This window comes from Parambassis ranga, chromosome 17, assembly GCF_900634625.1.
Source record: "Parambassis ranga chromosome 17, fParRan2.1, whole genome shotgun sequence".
In the NCBI taxonomy this organism is placed as follows: domain Eukaryota; kingdom Metazoa; phylum Chordata; class Actinopteri; family Ambassidae; genus Parambassis; species Parambassis ranga.
The window spans coordinates 10580868-10602389 of record NC_041037.1 but is presented as its reverse complement, the minus strand read 5'-3'; the positions used below and the strand labels follow the sequence as shown (position 1 = coordinate 10602389).

Sequence of the window (21522 nt, the reverse complement as noted above, 5' to 3'; positions counted from 1 at the left end):
GGTCTAAAATTGATTGAAAGGCTGTAATTAAAACAAGGACAACCTGTTTCTACATCGATCTGTTTGACTAATCAGCAACAGGCTGGCGACGGGTAAATGATTGACAGGTGTTGTTTTATGCCCCCGTGATTTACTTGATTGTCATTTGGGCTGAATTCATTTAGCCCAACACTGCTGTTAGAAGAAGAAGACGAAGAAGAATAAAGTTGGCGGGTGCTAACATTAATGAGGACACTCAAATGGAGTAAGTCTTTTCTATGAAGTAAAATGGGACAGGACAGACTAAACGCCCTCGCTGTGCTCTCTATCAAGCGGGAGTTCATCAGGACACCAGACTTTAATGACATGGACATTAACATCACTGCCTCCCAGAAAGGCTGCAGGAGTGAGCTTCTTTTCAAATAAGGTAGGCCCCAGCTTATAAACTCTTTAAAGGACAGCAGCCATGCTGTCTGGCCTCTGTAATACCAACAGTGCTGTTGTTCAATGTTTAATTCAGGGTCCAGCGTAGTTAAATGATAAGAGTTCAGATCCGTCGTCGTGCATCCAGTCATTCTACCAGTGAAAATGTGTCAAACGGTGTGTGTGTATCTGCATGTGATGAGAATGTTTTTGTACTTTTACCTTTAGCTATTCTATGGCTATAATTTGTTTGTTAGCCCACCCAATCAATTTCACCACCAGCTGCCACTGGACTTTTTTGTATTAAAATACAAATATGTGTGGTCTGTATTTTAAAGGAGCCATTTTTAAATGTTGTAAAAAATACTCTAGTACCAATAATCAATATTAGCTACATTCTATGTAGTTTTTGTTGACGCAGGCGAAGGCTTACTAAGAGACTTGGATATTGCTCAGCCCTGCAGCTTCTCTGTTACAATAAACAACAGTCTTTGGCAGAGTCTCCCCACATCTCATTGCCTTTAGAGCCTGAAGGTAAATCTAATATCACATCTAATATAAGTGCAAATGTGATGTGTGGTAAGCAGGCCTTATGGTGCTGTCTGGTCTATTTTTGGCCTGAAGAGCCAGTAAGGATTCCTGTTACAAAAACACTCTGATTGATATGTGAGTACATTTCCAGGCTTTTAAAGAAAGTCTCTGACAGGAAATTCTTTTGTCTCCCCTTTTAGTAAAACAACGTATCACCCGACATCCAAGCAGACTGTTGCTGTTTTCCTCGCAATAGTCTGAAGTTTTTTCTAAGCCAAAACGATGTCATGCCTACCTCACATTCCAGGATGAGTCAAAAAGATTTTATCTTACTGGAAAGCCATCAGATAGTGTCATTGAATGCCATGAAATCATAAGCCCACTGCAGCACGCAGCAGCTGATTCAGAGCCGATTGTCCCGGCACTGACACGTAATGATGCTGACACACACAGAGCAGAAAGAGGAAACATTTCAATACTGGGGAGGAACACACACACACACACACACACACACATCAACAGACACATGGACAGTGAATCATCTTAAAGTGACAAATGAGTGGGACCTGAGACTGCTGTCATTTATATGTAAATGAGCAGACCCCTACTCTCCTCCTCCTAGATGTCCAGAAAGCAAAAGATAGAGCAAACTTCCGATCATATCAGACAAGATGTCAGACAAGATGATGGCGAGCGACAGGAGGCCGGTGATGAGACCAGGTGAAATGAGCTAAGATGATGGGATTTACAAAGTGGGAACATTAACCTGAACCAAGGTATGTTTGTCACAACACTAATGATTTCATGTCCCCCTGCTGCTGGCCAGCCAGGCTGTATTCCCTGTGAGGAGGACTTTGATTAACCGCTCACTGCAGCAATCTCTCCTAAACACACTGATGCAAATCACGCAGGATGACGACAAGATGACAGGGAGCATCTTCCTTACCCTGATAAAGTGATGAGCAAGCGAAAACAAAAGAAGCAGACGAGGCACATCAACAGCGATGACTGCTCTTCAGAAATATACGGCATGCTGATTTCATGTGTCATTCACTGTATTGACAGGAACCAGGAGGAAATGTCATATATCCTGCCATTGTAATGGCCTCTAAGAGTCACAAGTACATCAGCAAGCACAAAACAATCCCACTTGAACACACAGGTGTGTACACATATACACACTGGTTGTACACTGCATTTAAACACTAAGTACCCGTCAAGGACAACAAGGAAACCTTGTCTTCCTGTTTTTCTCGTTGCTGAAGTTAATGTCATTGACTTCAGAGTGCAGCAGTGAATGAGAGTGCAGTTTTCCTTCAATGAGTGATGTCTGTGCTTTGGAGCTCTCTCTATGTGAGTCTGTAGGCAATCCTGGAAGCTCAGCAGTGTATTTGAGAGTTAACAAAATGCTTCAGAATAGACTGACAGACCGGCAGGCAGGTAGATATGAGATGAAGAGAGAAAATTATTAAAGCCATCTTGTGCCCTTTTCACTGTCATTTGGTCAGCCAGTTTCCCCAACATTGAATGTTTACTCAGAGGTGGCTCCAAACGAAATGACACATACCAAAAAGAGTCATCAGCATCAGGAGCTCAACAACCAAACTAACAAAAAAGGGTTTTTATAATTTATTTAGTGGTTTATATATTTAATTTAGAAATTAGCTGCAGACATTCTTTTCTTTGATTGTACAATTCATGTTCATATTTAATGATAACATCCATCCTCCATATCCTTGACCAACTTAATGATCAGAGCCACATTATTATACTAACCTTTTTAGTCAACTCAAAGTACAGCTGATTCTTGTGTATGTAACAAAGGGTTAATTAAGAAGACAAGATGTGTACATATGTAATTAACTGCTACCTAGTAACAGTCCCTTCAGTCCATGTACAGGCAGGAGTATGAATTACTACTATGGTTTACCTTGCTTTATTTCCAAACAGCATGGGAATCTGCAAGAACATGTGGCACCAAGACACAGTCCGGGGGGTAGATATTTGTCTAATGCAGAATTGACTTTAAATGTAAAACATTTTAGGTTCTGTTTGAAACAACAATTCGTACATATACTGTAACTGTACAAAGAAAGGCAGGACAAAATCATTTCAAAGCATCAATTTTAACACTTTGCTCATGCTTGCCAAAACATGACTCTCAGCAATAGATCAGCAATAGATCAAGGCGAAAAATACACACACAGCACAGAGAGTGCTGTGTGTGTATTTTTCGCCTTGATTTGGTCTAATTTGAGACTTCACAGGTTCGCATCTTAGAGTCTGCTTCCTGTGAGTGCTTGCTTCCTGTGGTACTCTGCTGTGGTACACAACAAACACAGTAGGAGAGGCGGGGAAATAAAGTAATTAAAAATAATGATGGCTGATGGAAAGCTCACACTGACAACAAAATGCAGCCTGTTTTGGCACCAGATCGCCTCGTGTGTCACTGAATGATGAGCACGGCGACACGTTTGGCGCTGAGCAGGATGCAGATGAGCAATATGTCCAGTAACCGGCGAGAATGGAAATGAAATCAGATTACCAGTTTTGTTTGGTGGCCAAGATGTTGATTAATTGATGCGTGATAAATTACACAGTGTCAACTCCCGCGCATGTTGTAGGCTTTGAGATTTGCCAGAAAAGTCACTGCATTTAAAAATAGTGCTCTGACATCACTGGCACCCTTCTCCAGAGGGATTACTCCAACGTGATTCGGACAGAAATTTACTATCTCAATCTGGGGAGTTTTACCACTCCATAGAGAACGCCAGGCCGTATCTGTTCATTTTAAAGAGCAGTGACAGGGTGTGATAAGACACAGCCGAGTTAAAAATCCTTATCTGCCCTGCAAGCTGAATCTCATCTGCCTCTGTCCTCACACTGATTCATAACGCTGCTTATGAGTCCCTCTGGATGGATAAAGGGCAGATTTTTAAAAAGGGGAGGAGAAAAGCATGAAATAAAGAGAGAACGATTATACAGAGAGAGAGAGAGAGCTGAAGGACACTGAGAGAGAGAAAATGTAGAGGCTGTACAAAAAGAGAGATCTTCTGAGAGAAATGTAACCTCACATGAGCCGGTGTAAACAGATAAAATGCTTTAAATACTTGAAGTGTCACTTAAATCCTAACAGGCGACAGAGGATGAAGTGTATCTGTTCAAAGCATTTCAGTTGAAGTTAAACTTTCTGTTGATGTGCAGCGTCTGTGAAAAAGTAGGAAATGAATACAGATGACGTGTCAAAAGTGTGATAAAAACGATGCAAATTTTAGCTTCAGCTGAAGCAACAGACAGGGCAACAAAATTAATGAGGTGTCTTTGAGGAGCAGCTGAAATATCAATTGAAACAGCAAAACGTGTCAAGTGATGCTCCGACACTAAAAGCAGCAGAAACATCAGAGATCAATTTAAGCATGTGCATCATAAATTGTACTGAAAATAAGCTTAGGTGTGAGCCGATGCACTGTGGCTGAAAGTAAACTGGACTGTTAAGTGGAAAGAGAAGCAGGCAGAGCCAGTGTTAGGACGGGCTGGAAGTTGTAAAGGAACACCTGAGGTAGGCACTGCAGGAAGTGCCATGGAAGCAGAAGAAATGTATGAACAGAAAGAAGAAGAGCAGGAACAAAAGAGGTGCAGCTGGTGAAGAGAGATGCTGTGAACCAGCTGATCTCCCATAGTGACTGGCTGGTCCGATCCAGCAGACAGATAAATGACCTCCTGTCACTATTACAATGCTCCGTCCCTTCCTCCTACTCTAGCTCTGGATCCCACCCACTCACCCACTGCACTTCACTGCCCCTCCCTTTTGTTGACAGGTCATCCATCAACAAGCAGTCTCCTCCAAACACCAATTCATGCAGAAACACTTTTTTTTCTTATTAGTAAACCAAATGAAGAGAAACTGCACCAGGCACATGCGTGTCTTTTTTTTTCTTATCCCTCTTCTCTTTTTACTTACTCCATCTCTGTTTCTCCTCCCCTCCTTGTTCTTACCATCTGCTCTCCATCTTCCATGTCCTTGTCACCTTACCCCTCTATGCTTAGTGACTGTCAAGGTGGAGTCAGACAGGAATCGGATCATTCATGGGGAACACAAAGGATGCCACTGACTTTCTGGGATGAAACTGCTGTCACATTTGCTGTGATGGTTCTGTTAAGATGAACCACTCTCAAATGTTAAAGTGATTTACTGCTTTTAATGCATCCATCCTCTGACACCTGAGTCCGCACAGATATGAATTCAACCAGACTTTCCATCACATTGTGATGTCTGAGCATAGAGGAGCATTAGTGTTAACAGGGAGATGTCTCACACACACAAAACTACCTACACAACATTTTACTCGTGCTCGAAGAAAACTTTAATAAAGCTACACTCCGAGCAAAAGGATGGAAACCCTCATTAACCAGAAATATATTACAAAATGTATATTCGATCATATTTCATACAAACAATCCACGCTCCAAAGTACACAGAAAATACTTTTGTCGTTGAAAGCTCAGCTGCAGTCTGCTCCTTCCTGACACTAAGTACACCTAACCCAGTGCTCCAAATCCTGTGGGCTGCTCATCCGGTGTAAACATAGAAACACTCACCGAACAGAAACTCAACTCGCCACCAAACGATACTTCTTTCTGGGAAGTTCTCAGCAGGACAATAAGAACCGATGCCTCTCCTCTTCTCCGCTCTTGACAATAACGTTATTCCGGTGCTGTTATAAAATGTTTCATCGATGTAACGACGCTTTCTTTGTTGCAGTAAACAGCAGCTCGTCACATCCAGGCAGCCAGGGGAGCCGATGCTCTGTGTCCGTTTACTCCACAGAGCGAGCGCTGATTGGTCGCTTCCACCTTCACGCAGCTTTCAGCTTAGACGCTATTGGTCTAGCTCGGATGGTGCGTTCATGGACTGCTCGTAGTTCCCCTAGAGGCTAATACCTTGAAAAGTAGAAAATTAATCAGCTCAATTCAGGATTATTAACACACGAAATTACAGTGTAGTTGTGCAGTGAAATTATTAAGTACCCGAAGTACGTAAAAAACAAGTATATATAAACAAATATGAAAATATTTGTTTATATATAATAAATAAACAAATATGGCCTAGAAAAACATAATAATAATAACATAATTAATATATACATATATTTTAATGAGACATTTATTATTAATATGCAACAATTATAATGGTAATACAGCCACCCACGTAGCTTAATTGTTCAACTATTTAAATACATTATATGTATTCACATGGTAGGCTTAAACCAAGGGCCTTTTTCCAAATTATAATGCCTGTACCATGACTGTCCTTTTGTGAAATTGATAGAGACGTTTTCTTTTTTTCCCCTCCTCCCCCTTTACATGTGTTTTCTGTTCTGTCCTTTTCCTGAGAATATATTGCTGACACTCTCCTGACGGTTGCTCTGCTGTCACAGCAGCTGACACTGCTTTGTCAGCAGTGAGTATATTCCTTAGCCAGTATCAGTTCACCTGTAGTCTACTTCACTTTCCTTTAGACCTTACACTTAAACGGCCTCCCTAAATTTTATTGCACAAATAGTTCCCAAAATGTTCAGTACTGTGTCCATGTTATGTTCTAGTTTAACTTTAAAATGGGTGTCACAGAATTCCGACAGTACGTGAAGGTATCGTCCTCCTCATGCTTTATGTGTGTGTTCTTGTATCAATTTTCTATTGTGGTTTACATCTGAACATTTATGAGCCTACTAACAGAATATGCGGGCTATTATGTTGGCATCAACTGTAATATAACCAGAAGAATCAGTGAACTGTAGCACCTGGAAGTCAGTCTGTTGTGTTTAAGTGAACCAGAGAAGAGCTGATTGATCTGCATCGAGTTGTAATGGGGAACTCATCCTTTTGTGCTGAACAACCCAAACAGCTGCACTGAAAAATCAATACCAGCGAATGTCTTGGAGTCATTTTTTAAAATATAAGTCACTGCTCCAGCCACTACATGTGTGATGATGGATTATTCCAATATCCCACTTCACACATTTAAAGATCGATTCTTCTGTGTTTATTAAACATTATAGCATTACAGAGGTGTAAACAAAAATCAATGTTTTTTGGCCCTCAAAAATTCAGCATTATAATTAAGCCTATTATAAAGTCATTATTTGTCCTCCTGCAAAGAGGCCTCATGTACAACTTGGAGAAGAAAGAAACATTTTTATACTTCTTCGTTTGAAATAGTTTGAAATTAAATGTCAGTCGTGACACAATTTCAGTATATTACAGTATACTGCACTCATGATTTCTATCAGAAGAAGTTTGGCTCCTCCTAGTGGGGAAAGCAGGTAAATACAAATAGGCAAATAGGCATCATCTTATGTCTTTATGGTTTTTTTAAATTATAGTGTCATGTTTTGTTGCAATGCACATGTATTAAAACACACACGCACATCTCCTTGCTTGTAACACCAGTAGTTAGTTTCAATTCACTGACTGTTAAAGTCTGTGTTTGGTGTAAGAAATAAGTGGAAACTATTTTTTCTGCACTTCTTCTTTCAGAATTTATGTAATGAAAAGGGCTTTGCACAGTACAAGGCAAATAGAGTGTGAAAAGAAAAACAAGTTTATTTGCAAATGAATTTTTATTTACATTTTTGTTTTAAAAAACAAACATCAATGACTGAGCTGGCAAAATAAAAACAAATAAGCAATGTTGTAGGTTTCATTCACCCCTGCTGGAGGCTGCATGCTGTCCAACGATATAATGTAAAGACAGTGAATTGCATACAGACACTTTGTTCGTCCAGTTGTTTGATCATGTCACATTTTGGTAATTTGACCTCAAGTATTACAGCAAACAAGGCTATGGACATACACAAAAGCTATTAGTGTTTTACGGGTGTTTCTTTTTCCACCAGAAGCGGGCTGGGTTAGCAACAAGTCAGCGGGGATGGAAAATCAATAACTATTACAAGTTACAACACCTGAAATGATACTGCAACATAGAGAGAAATGTGAGCGTTCAAGAACATCATGCATGAATGAATTTGATTTTGGTGCTGGAACATAATACAATACCTTTTTGTAACATGGAGACCTGTGTGTGCATTACTTTCATTGGGTGAATAAGTGCACTGAAATTAAAGCAGCTGAGATTTAGAGGTTTAACTGTCACGTGGGCAATATAAAGAATTTAATGGAAATTTTGTGAAGGTGCTTAAAATAAAATTTAAACGTGCATGTCTAATTTTTTTTCCAACAAATAAATCTTTATACAACCTTGCTTCCTTAAAGAAGTAGATCTTGTAAATAAATGTCTTATGTGACAGATTCTTTTAGCAATTTCTATGAATTAACCATGGTGATGTGCAAAGATTCTGTTCTTGAGCTCTCACATTGGAACATCTACTATATTTTAATATCCCAAAAAAAGAATCTGGCAAACAGAAAAGAACAATGTAAACATCCCAAATGACGGAAACATCCAAACTGTGCAAACTGGAACATGACTGCAACATGCTCCAGCTCAAAGGCTTACATTAATGTTGTTAGTTTTGATGTAAGCATTGCATAACTGCTCACAACGATATATAAACACAAAAAAACAAACAACAGTCCATGTCAAATCAGGTTCAATTGCACAAAAATGAACACAATCATTTGTAAATACAAACTACAGCATGATCATAAATGGGCCAAAGGAGAGAAAAATGATATGCATAAACAGCATCTATATTATATACAAATGTTTGGACATCCCTCACAACTACTGAGAACTCTGTACAATGTATCCGTTATGAGGAGAGTTGCGTAAAATACTATTTTGATATACAGTAATACTTCTTTTTTCTTTTACAATGTACAAGTTTAAACTTTTCAAACAATAAAATGCAAAGCACAAGCCCCAGAAGGCCACAAAAGTGCATGTTATCAGGTCAGTTGGAAGCCACTGGAAGGAAGGACTGATGTGAGAGTGAGGCTGAATGCTCCTAGGATCACACAGGAACATTTCCATACTCAAGACTGCACTGTCTTGCAAGATTAATAGTTAGTGGAGGGAAATCTGGACTAGATATTTATTATACATGCAGGCAAACATGGCTGCAGATGCACAAACACACACGCACGCACAGTCACACTCACACACACACACAGGCCTATGGGGTGATAGAACTCCATCAATATTCTCCTATTCCAACAGTTCCCCAAACTGTCACATTATGTTTCAAGCAGCATCACTCTAACAGAAGATACTTGGTACCTTTTTGGACAGGCGCACATTTCACATCTTAAAAAGGACAGGATGGTGTCATGCTTTCACATAAGATCCGTACGTGCTGAGCAGTGACTGCAGGCAAAAATGGCCTTATTTCAATTTTACCACCTCCACTGAAGGCCAGCTTTAACCACAGCCTGTCACCACAAAGCACAATGAGCTATAGAGTGATAAAACATTGAGTGGAAGTCAGCTTTTCAGCTGGCTAGTGTCTGAGGCATGTGCTGTAGTGACCATCCCCAAGGCCATCACAAGCTCATCACTGCGTCTCATTGTGTGCTGCTGCATACGAGCTTCAGGCCGTCCGTGGGGGTGGGGGGGGGGGGGGGGGGGGGGGGGGGGCAGGCTGCCATGTACAAAGGAGAATGCTTTCTGTAGTGCAAAGATGGGTGGTAAACTAAAGACACGCTGATGAATGTGCCTCGACAGTAACATCCTTTTGACATTCCAACTTAAACGTTCTTTATCACCCTAGGTGATAAAAGTATTCAATGGATCATCTTACAGCAGTGAAGCAAGTGCAGGCTTGTTCAGACAATTAGTGCCAGAGATCATTGGCTGACCTACATTTAGATTTCATCTTATACATCAAGTTTAGTTGCCTCCATGTACTCCCCTCCCACAAAAATGGAAAAAAAAATTAACCTTCACTCAAACAGAAGGATTCAAAACCCTACTGTGTTAAGGCCACTGAATTTGGCTTAAAATCTGTTTCTGTGTCCTTTCTCCCAAACCATTACCTCCTCTGTGAACTGTGGTGAGCTCTATCTGTTCCAGCAGTATGACAAAGGGTAATGGAAGGGGTGATGCTGATATGGTACCAAACGGCTCTTCCTCCCTCCTTCTTTTTTTTTTCTTTTATCATCTTCCTGGTCCACTAAAGTAACTTCAGACTTCCTTTGGTCATCATTTGAGATTTCATACCCACTGTTCCTAGCCAAAAGGCATCCTTCTCAGTCATTTGCTTACCAGCTCCCTCTTCACACAGAGAGGAGACATTCTTGGTGGGCTAACAGCCAAGCAGGTAGACCACCAGCTCATATGTGCACATCATAATGGCAGTGTTGGGAATCTGTCTGACAAGGTGGGTAGTTAAGCCCCGGTACAGCGCCCGGTATCCTTCCTCTTTGGGTACTGTCAGCAGAGTTTGAAAGAAGGAGCGGTACTTGCTGCCTTCCTCTCGTAGTCGTGTACGGATCACCTCTGTAATTTAAGAGAGAAATAAAGAAGATGTTGTTGGCTTCTATTTTTCCACAGGATGTGCTGGCAATACAAAAACCACCAAAAATATAGGTGACTGAGTCTGTAGATTACCGTGAGGATACGCGATGGTGGTGGCACAGGTCTTTGAAGTTGCTGCTGCAAGCATCATACCCACAAAGTCTGAGGCATCTTTGACAGCCTCGTCCTCTTCGTCCATGCTGGCACGGGCCTTGTACTCCAGTAGTTTACGTTTGATGCTCTCATAGATGACAAAATGGATAACAGTCTCAGAGATGCCAGCATATGAGGCTGACATACCTCTATAGAAACCTCGCAGGCCGTCCATCTGGTACACCCGCCGCACACACTCAAATGCATTCATACGCCGCTCACCCCGGTTTCTGTGAACACAGAGAGACTGTGCTTAAATATATAATTCTCAGTAAAACCATGTAGACTTGCAGCACTTTGGTTTGAACTTCCTTACCTGGAGTCCAGCTGCATACGGGTCTTTATCAGCCAGATGGGATTGGTGGCTGTGATGGCGGTGAACCCTGGGAAAGTCAGAAAAGGTCAGAGGTTTAGACAGAGGCAGAGACACTTGGAAAAACACATTCAAATCAGCTTTACTAATTATTCTAGACAGTACAAGGACAGTGAGCGAGCACTTCATGAGACAAGATCAACTGGCTTTGGCTTTTACTTTAATATTACTATTCAAAGTCAGGATGCTATGATTTAGACAATATCTTCATCAAATAAATATAGACTTTAGCATCAATCATTTGCTGACATACAGACAAAAAGCATTCTCTTCCACATATGCAATTTAACATATTGATCTGCTTCATTTTAAATGCTGCTCAGGTGCATGTAAAACAATTCTTTTCCTGCAACTAACAGCGGTGCATGAAGGCAGCAGCTTAAAAGTTTAAATATCTAATCACAAACACTGGGAAGAGAGGCCAAGCAGCACTTTTATTTTAGGCCTTTGAGGGTGAAACCGTTTTTTTTAATGTACCATTAATGAGCTACTGTGGTAAAATATTTTGCAATTATGAAGCCTGTGTAAATGAAAAGTATATCAACACATAACAATAGTAATTCAGGTCACAACACAACAAGTCTTCTTACATTTCTAACTTTTCTGTGATTGTTAGACTAAGCTATGTGTTTGTTCACATTTTAGAGCTGCACAGTTACTGCTTCTATTACGACACAAACAAAATGGTGTCTAACGGAGATTACTTAATTATTCAAGTGGAAAGTCAATGGTGAGGTATTTAAAGAAGCCCTTACTTTCCAAGCGTAGAGAGGGTACATAATCGTTTGTCTGTATTCAGTGAAAATGTAACATTAAATTAATTTCACGAAAAAAGGAATAGATCCCTGAGTAAGTATGAATGAGTACAATATACCACAGTGTGCGCATGTGCAAGTTTACAGGTAATACTTCCTCCATTGCGTTAAATAAAAACATACACTGTAAAGCTTGTGATGTATGGTATTAAGCCAATTGTGCACTTTGTGTCATTAATAAATGACAAAGCATCTTTAAAGACTGTGATAAAGTGATGTACCATAGAGAAGTAAAACATGGCCATTTGCAGAAAACAGCTAACACCAGGACGAGTCTGCAAAGAGACCTCAATCACATCTAGTGTTTCAATGCAGCAGAGACCTATGTTAAGGCGACTGCATGAAGAAGAAAGGATTACACAGGTCTGTTGAAGAGAAGAAGAAAAAGAGGAAGAAGAAAAAAGAGGGAAGTAGAATGAAGTAGCGTCTATGGCGTGTACTCACGAGGGAGGGGCAAAGCTCCTCCAGCTCCTCCCCGCTGCAGCTAGTAGCCTGCAGATATGGGGGGCTCAGATGGCGGGGGTCCCCCACCCAATCACGCAGGGGTGAAAGCTTTACAGTAAAGCCCTAAAATAGACACAGGCTTTTCTGTACCACAGTCACACACAAGCAGCAGTCACATCCAAACCCCACCAACAACCCACCCCAACCCACTTTGTCAAGGAGAAGAGATGGGAGGTGAAGAACAGACATCCCCCATCTTTCTCCAAAAAATTAGCCCAAATCCGTGACCCACTCTAATTTACTGTTAGAAATGTTAAATTCTCTTTTTAGTTTACATTTTAACATTCACTTTATTCCCACTTTAACAACTGGAATAAAGAAAATGATAACGGAACAGAAGCCAGCATAATCCAGAACTCCAGCTCTGTCTCCAGAGAGCGAGCTACAACACAAGAACAAATATAAAGGCCTAAAAGTCTTATCATCTATATATTAGAGAGAATATTTACTAAAATAAGGTATATGAAAACAAAGAGAGAGGCAGGTGGAAATGCTAACCTTGCCGTTAAGCAGTGACAAATCGTGAAAGGACTGGAATGATGGTTTATGTGAGTGATTGTAAGTGAAACAATGAGATGGATCAATGATAAGTCTCCAAAGTACCTTCGTGGAACCAATATCAATTTTAGAACAACTATAAATTCAACTAAAATAGCAATAAGATGTTTTTACATGTGGAGGAAAATGTGTCTCCAGAAAGCAAATCATTAAGAGCAGTTTTTAGTTTTTAGTCCTCTTCAAAGTCAAAGAACATGACATTGAAAATAAATATATAAACTACTAGTTTGAATAGTCTCTTAAAATATCTTGGTTGGTTTAATAAATTAAAGTTTGTTTTCACAGTTAAAAGAGCTTTTTGTTTATCAAACATGCCAAATATGAAGTAATATTTGTGCCTACCCTCTGTGCCAATAACGTGTTTATATAAATGTCTGTACATAGATTTTTTTTTTTAGCTTATTCGTTGTGTTTTTCCTAGAAATGCAAGTAGGGCAACTTTTTACATTCCTGCCCTAAAGTATCAAGAGCTAATGAAACTAAACAAGACTTTGTGCATATAAGTACACGTGTACATGTCGAGCTGCATGTGAGCGTGCTGCTGCACGTCGTGCTTGTTGATCCTTCTATAGGGACCTAATCCTTGGGGAACTTCTCAAGAGCAGTTTGACCTACTTTTACTCAGAGACACAACATGCTTTAGATTAACTTTTGGAAGAGAAAAGACTGAATCAAGCAGTGTGACCGGCCTCCCTTCTCCAAGCAAAATGAAGCCCACAATTCAAAGCAGGAGAGGCCTAAAGAGGGTGTTTTTCTGCAAAGTTTACAGACCTGGAAATAATTATCCTGCTGCAGGATCATATTTAGCTCTGTTGTACTGACCATTGTAAGCTACATATCAACAACAGTGACAAGAATATGCCTGTCTTGGTACACTGTTAACCTTTGTGTACTGATAAAGAACTGGAAGCTAAAGTTAAACTCACTAACCACGGTCTGTATGCTGTGTTATATTTTACCACTTTCAATAATTACAGGACTACATATTCACTACATGTAGTCCACATTCACATATGTTGATATTTTTATGTGATGTCAGTAAAGAAGTGGTACAATGGTCAAGGTAATCTCTTTTTGGAAGTTTAATAAGATGTCATGTGGAAATTACACCTGTCCTGTAGTTTATGAACTGGTAGTGCCTTGAAAAGAAATGACTAAAGCACTAATGGTGGCGATGAATGATGAGGAAAGACAAAATGAAACATATAAAGTGCAACCTTCTGTGGCGGTGACAAGGTTAGCATTTCTTTTGTGCTGACAAGAAGAATCCACACAAGTGTGTCATTACTTTACCTTTACTATGCTGATGGAAAAAGCTTAGGGGGAAGGGGTAGGTGTGTGTGTCAAGACTAAGGAAAAAGAAGCCTAAAACTACACACCAGCAGCAAACACGTTGCCGTAAGCAATGGTATTATCATTACAAATGAATAACCATTATGAACTGTCTTATATTTATATTTTTTTTAAAAAAATCACCATGGTTTTCATAATACCAGTGTAAAGAAATGGGGTGCTACCTGACGTGTCCGCCCGAGTGCCAGGGGCCCCGGTTGACCTTTGGGGGCCGTGTTCTCTCCTCTATACACCCAGACCACACTGTTTAAGTAACAACTGGGATGTTAAACCATTTACAGTGTCCTCAGGAGAGGCCTCAAAATGAAAGAATCAAAAAAAAAAGAGGAGAAAGGGGCGAGGAGGGGAAAAAAAATAAATAAATGGAGGACATAGGGGACAAACGGGGCCAGGAGAAGAGGAAAGCACAACCTAAACTTTGAGGACCATAATGTTTTTTTGTTGTTGTTTTGTATAACGGCACAGCCATGGTATAAATTACAGCTTTATAGCATAAAATTTGTCTGAGTGCTATGTCTCATCTGTCAAAGTCTGACAATGCTGATGTGAGGATTTGTAATCTTTTATATGTGTACTGTCATGGTGGGTATGAAGATACAGCGTTATCAAGATGTCGGCTGGAAAATCTACAGAAATGTTTGAAAAGCAGTTACTGAGAGAAAAACACGATATATAATCATGTGACTGGGAGAATACAACCCTTTTGAAATAACTGGATTGTAATTTTGTTTTCAATAAAGTGTTATCTCTTAATCAGTACCATGTTTACAACATAAGTAAATGTATCTTTCATGGCGTAGTTGCAGAGTAAACTATGTTCGGCAGATGTTAGTTTGATCCTGAGAGTCTTAAATTGTGCTTTCTGATAAACTGATTACTGTTTATATTTAATGTTTCTAGACATGAAACAGCTTGGTAATGCCTACTTATAACAGACATTATTAGTTAACTTTAGCATGCTTCAGGTCTAGGGGAAGTGAGATTTCTAGGATACTTTGTGGAAAAAAATGATCAAAAGGAAAAAAGAAAAATGAACAGCTGACTGATGAAGACAAACTGAATAATTAACATGTTTTTTTGTAAAACCCATCAGTGAGACAAACTGTCCAGGCAGACAGACAAAACAGACAGACAAACAGACAGAAGGTCAGGGAAAAAGGAACCATCATTACCTGCCATCCCAGCAGACACCATGTGCACCTGGGTAGAGTCTGGCTCCAGCACCCCATTCAGCTTCTCCTTGGCTGTGGAATAGGCTGCAAAGTAGATCGCCCTGTGCAAAACAGAGGAAACAATTAGCCAAATCAATCATGGAGAAATAAAAATTAATGCCTGCACTGTGTTTTATATCATTTAGAGATTACCTCGAAATTAAATATTCCATAACTTAGGTCAGCAAGACTTTGCTGCCCTTCACTAAACAATATCATAGGATTTAGTCGAGAGATCTGTTGCCTGGAATTAAACCTAGTGACCCTTGCTCCCTGCCCTCATTTAAAATTCAAAGAGCACGTTGCTCTGCAGATGATTAGCATGAGTGGCTCTGAATGCATGCATCTCATATGTAATAAGTGATGGTGGTGGACTGAGCTGCCTGCACATGTGTTGTGTTGCTAATGAAGGCCAACAGCATGCCCAGTCGACACACACTCATTAGCATCTTTTTATTTTTGTCTGTTTGTTTTTTTGGGGGGTGGGGGTGTTGCTTACTAATTATTACAGGGTTGAATTACTCTGTAGCCCGGCAAGCCACACCACCCATCAGAGATAACATGATAAATATAAAAAAGAATATATAAAAACACTACAGCTGTCATGATCAGCCATTGCTATACAACTCCAACACACAACTGACACAAACACACATTCTCTGGTGTTTTTCCCATGTGTGAATAAACACACCCAGACATCACAGACAGTGGACTCAGGGAACAGAATAATTCTGAATAATTGCAAAGCAGACACGATGGGAGAGATAAAGGCAGAGAAGGAAATTGTGACTCAGAAACAGAGATCACAACATACCAACTAGATAAGGATGAAAATGATCACATGACACGGCAGCAGTATCTAGGGAAATCTAGACAGGTCAGGTCAACTCCATTTTATCAACACCAACTGTCACATGATAAAGCCGCCACAGCTGGTGCTGTTACATTCTTATTTTGATTGACAGAGTCCACACTGTTGCACAATCCTAATCAGATTGGCCAAGAATTGGGGGGGGGGGGGGGGGGGGGACCTGCTCATTTCCGCTCAGATTTGAATCAAAGATTTCCTTTGCAAATCTGTTGCAAGTTTAACATTCATTTTCTCCACTTGTTCTGCGATTATTTCTGCTCACCTAAGTAGCTCTGAGTGAGCAAGCAGCTTAAAAAAACAATCAAATGACAAAAACATTCCTACACTCCAATGTATATGCCAGGCAAAGGAAGTAAATGATAACCAGCCATGCCTGTCCAACTAATACAGGTTCAGTGAGTGAAACCATCTTACAGACTAAAGATTATATAGATCTGTTCTCTTCGTGTTGGTTAGGACCTGCAAGTATAGACCAAGTTTTTTTGTTTGCCATCAGAAAGGATAAAGTGAAACAGAAGAAGCAACATGCCACACCTGAAACATTACAGATAACGCTCTACATACCGGGAAGGTGCCACACCTACAAGGTTGGGTCCAAGTCCTCTGAAGAGTGAACGAGGTCCTTCTCTCTCCAGAATTAACCTGCAAAAACAGCAAAAATGTCATTAGTTTTATTTTTTGCACATTAGACATTCCACCACAATATAAAGCACAAATACTCATGATTGATTGTTAAGGTCTTAAGCTGCTTTCATGCTTGATATCTCACATATTAAATCTCATTTGATGGACCTCTAATGATTCATAAATGTCTAATGATGTCTAAATGTTATTTTAATGTTTCCTTTTCACTTGTGAAGAGCTAGTTGAAAGAAACGGTCATCACTCTTATGCCTAGGCACAAAGGTCAGTATGAAAGTAGCATTAGCAGCATAGCACAAGAGGAAACTAGCAACTTTTGTTTGAACTTTTGTTTAGCACAACATCTGTTTGTAACCAAATACAAAGTATATCCAGTGAGGGAGCAGACATTCTCAGGCATACTACCAGTATGTGATATCCTGATATTACAGGGTTACTATCAACATGACCCAAAATAAATGACAGATGCCCTCATTCTGCTGGTGTTTATAGTGGTGTTATCACGTTTTCTACCTTTCTACCGAGTCTCTCCTGAGTTCAAATATTGTCCATGTGTCAACAAACCCAGTAACCTGATTCAGAACAAGCATGGCTAATACTTTACCTTCACCTGTTCACATGAAATGGGCCACTAACATCTTCCTTAAATAGTGACCAACTCTAAACACCATATCTTCCAGTGATGTTATGTAGCTGTACTGTCTTTCTGCCCTGGCCATCAGATTTGACTCTCTTTTTCTCTTCTGTCCTCAAAAATGTAAATTGTTTATAATACAACACACAAAGCTTTGGACTGACACAGTCCGAAAACTCAAACCATTTGTCAGCACGGGATCTCAGCTTGCACTTCTGCACATGTTGACCCACTTTGACTGACGTGTGGGTTTTTCCTTTGCGCTTTCCTCTACTGCCCTTCTTCACTCTGTACCATACAGAGAGATTTCTGCTAGTGGCTGTTTTTTCCTCAACAACAACTTAGGACGTTGGTTTTAATCAGCACAAGACAAGTGTTGAGCCCAAAACAATGCCCAGATTAACTGCAATCTCTAAACACCGGGAATTAGTCCCAAGTTATTGAAGAAAATCTTTTAGAAAGCACTGTAAACAAATAGGCTAAGAAAACACTGCCACTTGCCAACAGGAAGGAAGCCTTCTTTTAACAAAAACAATATGGAAAAACAAATCTATTGAATTCTTTTGTTATCAGGTAATGATTTCTATGTATCAAGTCAATAATAGGTTCCATGTCAGAAGCCTTTTTTAAGTAACACAGTCAACTTGAGAAATTGGATTTTGGATTTGAAAGATAATTAATGCAAATATTTGGCAGTGGAAAATTTTACACACAGCAGCTTGTGAATTATGCAACATGTTTCGCATTCTGTGCTCTGTGCATACTCGTGGAACGGACTCACCAGAGAACAGGAGCAGAGCCCTATAGCTATGACCCTCTGAATGTTTATGGAATGCTGCCCTCAGTGTTCAGTGGAAATTATACGTCTTCAGCAGAGTCCAAATAAACACCAAACCAGAGCTAAATTCCCCTACACTCTCACTTTTCATTTCATTGGTAATTTTCCAGTATGTTTAATAAGAGGAAATTCATGTATTTCTGCAAAATGAGGAACAAAAAAATAACCCTTACTTGAGACAGTGCAGAGGCCCCGGCGGAGCAACGCGTGCAACGCTGGCTCCATTAACTGTGCTGAGATGGACTTCAGAGATGTACAGAGTGATGGAGGAGGACTGCAGTCTGGTTTTCACCACTTCCAGAGGACAAGTCAAAATAGCGCCCACTGTACCGCCACATCTAGAAAAGAAACAGAGAGGTGTTGAGAGGGGAAAGATGGTGCAGAAACAGGGAAAATAACAGCATGGTTAGGAAAAGACTGATTTGGCACGATGATAATAATAGAATATTGTATTTATAAGAGCCAAGACATAGCCATATTTTACCCATCTTATTTTTAAAACTAGTGTCTAATGCCGATCTCTGGTAACACTATCTGTTGTTGACGGTGGATCCAAAATTATGTATGAGTGCATTCATACACTGAGCTGCTTGTATTGTGCAAACAAGGAAAACTGAACACGTCTCATGTCTCATTGTAACACCGATTTCTAAGTCATGATTTCTCATGAACATTAGACTACTGTTTACTCATTAAACCCTGTACAAATACCACTGTATTAACCACTTTATTGATATGGCATGTCCCCTTTATTTTGACTAATGATTGCATTGGAGGCTTGGTGCTTTCCATTAGTACAGTCAAACCCATGCAAACCTGGAATAAAAACATGCTGACTATCAAAGCTAATCATAGGAAGCCTCTATAAATGTGTATTCTAGTCGTTTTCCTACATTAGTGTATCCGGACACCCACTTGTTGTGATCTCTACAGGGTAAAGCCAGCTATATTTACCTTTCAAAAGACCAACCCACATTCATGCTCACAGGCAGCGGTGACCCTTGGCCTACTTTCTGAGCTGAGCTCTGTGCTGTATGTGCCGAATGTGCCTGTAGTGGCAGTGGGAGGCAACCCTATGCTGAGGCCTCTAGCTCTAGGTTTAGGGACAAACAGACAAGATTCTGCTTATTCAAGATAGTAACGCGTCTAGATATCAGACTCTAAAATCCCTGATAAGAAAGATAACAGTTGTGTGTTGAGATTACCTCATTTGAATGTCAATAGCTTGGTGCAGATCCACAGAAACTGAATACTGAATAGATTAAATTCAAGACTGACCACTGGGTCAATAAACTTTGATGAACAAGTTGTTAGGCCTGTTTACAGGATTGTGAACAAGAAGAAATTGCTCATCTACACCATTGGTTGCACGTTTAACCAAAAGTAGCCATTTTTTGTGCCTTATCCCTTAAATCAGCCACAGAGACATCAGAGAATTACAATTTCAATGTTTTACTCCCTGAAGCTGCTTTCTTACCAGGACTTGGACAAGTCATGCAATAAAGAAACTATAAAGTGATTTTTTGAATGAACAATGGACGACTGCAGGGTCATGTTGTGGATCTCTGGCATGATAGGTTTGTGGTTAGTTACCTTCCATCAATCAACAAGCATGAACTTCACCTGACATTTCCTTTAATTTATCTATCTCGTTGTTCGAAAAATGTAAAATTTAAAATGAGGACGAGGATCACTGCTGTTGTTGCAGACGCCCTCAGTCAAGTCACCGACAGAGACAGTATATCCGGAAATTAATTTCACGTGCTATCAAAATAAAAGCCATACATTCGTGTAAAAAAAGCCGCACTTTGCATAAATAAAACGATAAAAATATGAGCAAAACACCCAATGTATAACTAAAGTCCTATGTAGGCGTAAACAGGGTCTGTGTCACATTTATTTTGATATTGTTAATTCCACTTCGTGTATTTTAAAGTCTTAACCGGAAGTTGTGCGTGACAGCAGTGTGTTACAGCAGCTTCGTTCGTAGGACATGCACGCGCAGCGGCCCTTTCACAGGTTAGCGACATAAACACATCACATTTCAAACTGTAAGTGCATTAAAAAAACAGATTACCAGATATGTACAAATAAAACGCGTTGACTGACTTACCCTCCAGCGAACAAATGAACCAGTGTGTCCCTTTGGCTCATTATTCAGCATGCCCTGCCAAGCAGCGCGTCTCAGGCTGCGGCAGAGGGTCAAACACGGGCTCGGTTCCCGTTTTTTCCCGTTATATTCTGCTCTACGGGTAAATGCGCACGTCGGTGGACAAACGTCGTCGATGACTAACGGGCAGTGGGGCGAGTCTCCGTTGAATCAGACTGCAGTGGGCCGACAAACCCCCCTGATGTCTCGCTCAGTTAGCTCAGCCTCCTTTCTGACACCGATGTCCTCTTTCCTCGTCTGAGCCACCAGCGAGGAGCGAGCTCCCCGGACTGAGTAATAGCAGTAGATCACCTCTGGTGTAACAAACGGTTTATGGCACATCTGCGGGTCTCACTTGTCTGTCTCCTCTGCATTCATCTCTGCAGTGAGAAGGAAGGAGTCAGAGCTCATAGTATTTACTGTGCGACCATAGGCTGGAAACAGACGCTGCCATTGGTTAGACTGACACGTGACGTCACGTCGCCCCGCCCTTATATGCGGTCTATGCTCCGCCCTGATCATGCACTGTTCACATGCTACTAGGGTTGGGCGATATTGGCAAAAAAAGTAATCACGATTAATTGTGGCATTTAGCCGATAACGATTAATTTGATGATTAATTGATGACAGTTGCACTTGTTTTTGACTCTAAATTGCCACATTGTTCTAAAATGATACTGACAAATCATCAGTCAAATTATAAGTAGTAGTAGTATAAGTAGCGATTAGGCACCAACCAGCCATGTTTGAAATATTTTTTGATAACAGATGCAAAATGCACAAACTGCTTCAAAATAATAATGAAGCAAACATTTAAAGTAACTTTGTCCTTCAAATGTTCTTATCTTAAGGTCACAGAGCAGTGCATATCAACATTAAAATTAAACAGGACAAATAAGTCCAGAAAAAAGTCACATCAGTGATTATTTCAAGTTAAAAAATGTGCCTGTGCAAATTAACCTGTGACTGGAATATGTCACACACTAGTGCATGTTTTCACTCATACTGTAGAG

At 40.2% G+C, this 21522-nt stretch overlaps 2 protein-coding genes across 2 annotated transcripts in view; both read right to left on the bottom strand.

Moving 5' to 3' along the window:
• LOC114449335 (SPRY domain-containing SOCS box protein 4-like) overlaps nucleotides 1-5743 on the bottom strand; it is a 54809-nt gene extending 49066 nt beyond the window's left edge. Inside the window, exon 1 of the mRNA XM_028426913.1 lies at nucleotides 5533-5743. The gene's annotated coding sequence lies outside the window, so the exon portion shown is untranslated. The remainder of the gene's footprint in view (nucleotides 1-5532) is intronic.
• A 1791-nt stretch (nucleotides 5744-7534) lies between these two features.
• On the bottom strand, nucleotides 7535-20909 carry slc25a36a (solute carrier family 25 member 36a). Its single transcript, XM_028427119.1, has 7 exons — nucleotides 20474-20909; nucleotides 18534-18698; nucleotides 16811-16888; nucleotides 15337-15437; nucleotides 10878-10944; nucleotides 10502-10791; nucleotides 7535-10390 (listed from the first exon to the last, which is right to left on the bottom strand). The coding sequence occupies exons 1-7, from the start codon at nucleotides 20512-20514 to the stop codon at nucleotides 10197-10199; spliced, it is 936 nt and encodes a 311-aa protein (XP_028282920.1). The 5' UTR covers nucleotides 20515-20909; the 3' UTR covers nucleotides 7535-10196.
• Nucleotides 20910-21522: the final 613 nt, after the last annotated feature.

Bases quoted from the DNA above. Each gene is read 5' to 3' on its own strand.
- slc25a36a (XM_028427119.1), bottom strand. From the start codon at position 20,514: ATGAGCCAAAGGGACACACTGGTTCATTTGTTCGCTGGAGG. The intron at 15,438-16,810 runs GTATGTAGAGCG...TGTTTTGCACAG, and splicing joins GTAGGTGTGGCACCTTCCCG to GGCGATCTACTTTGCAGCCT. The intron at 10,792-10,877 runs GTAAGGAAGTTC...CTGTGTTCACAG, and splicing joins CGTATGCAGCTGGACTCCAG to AAACCGGGGTGAGCGGCGTA.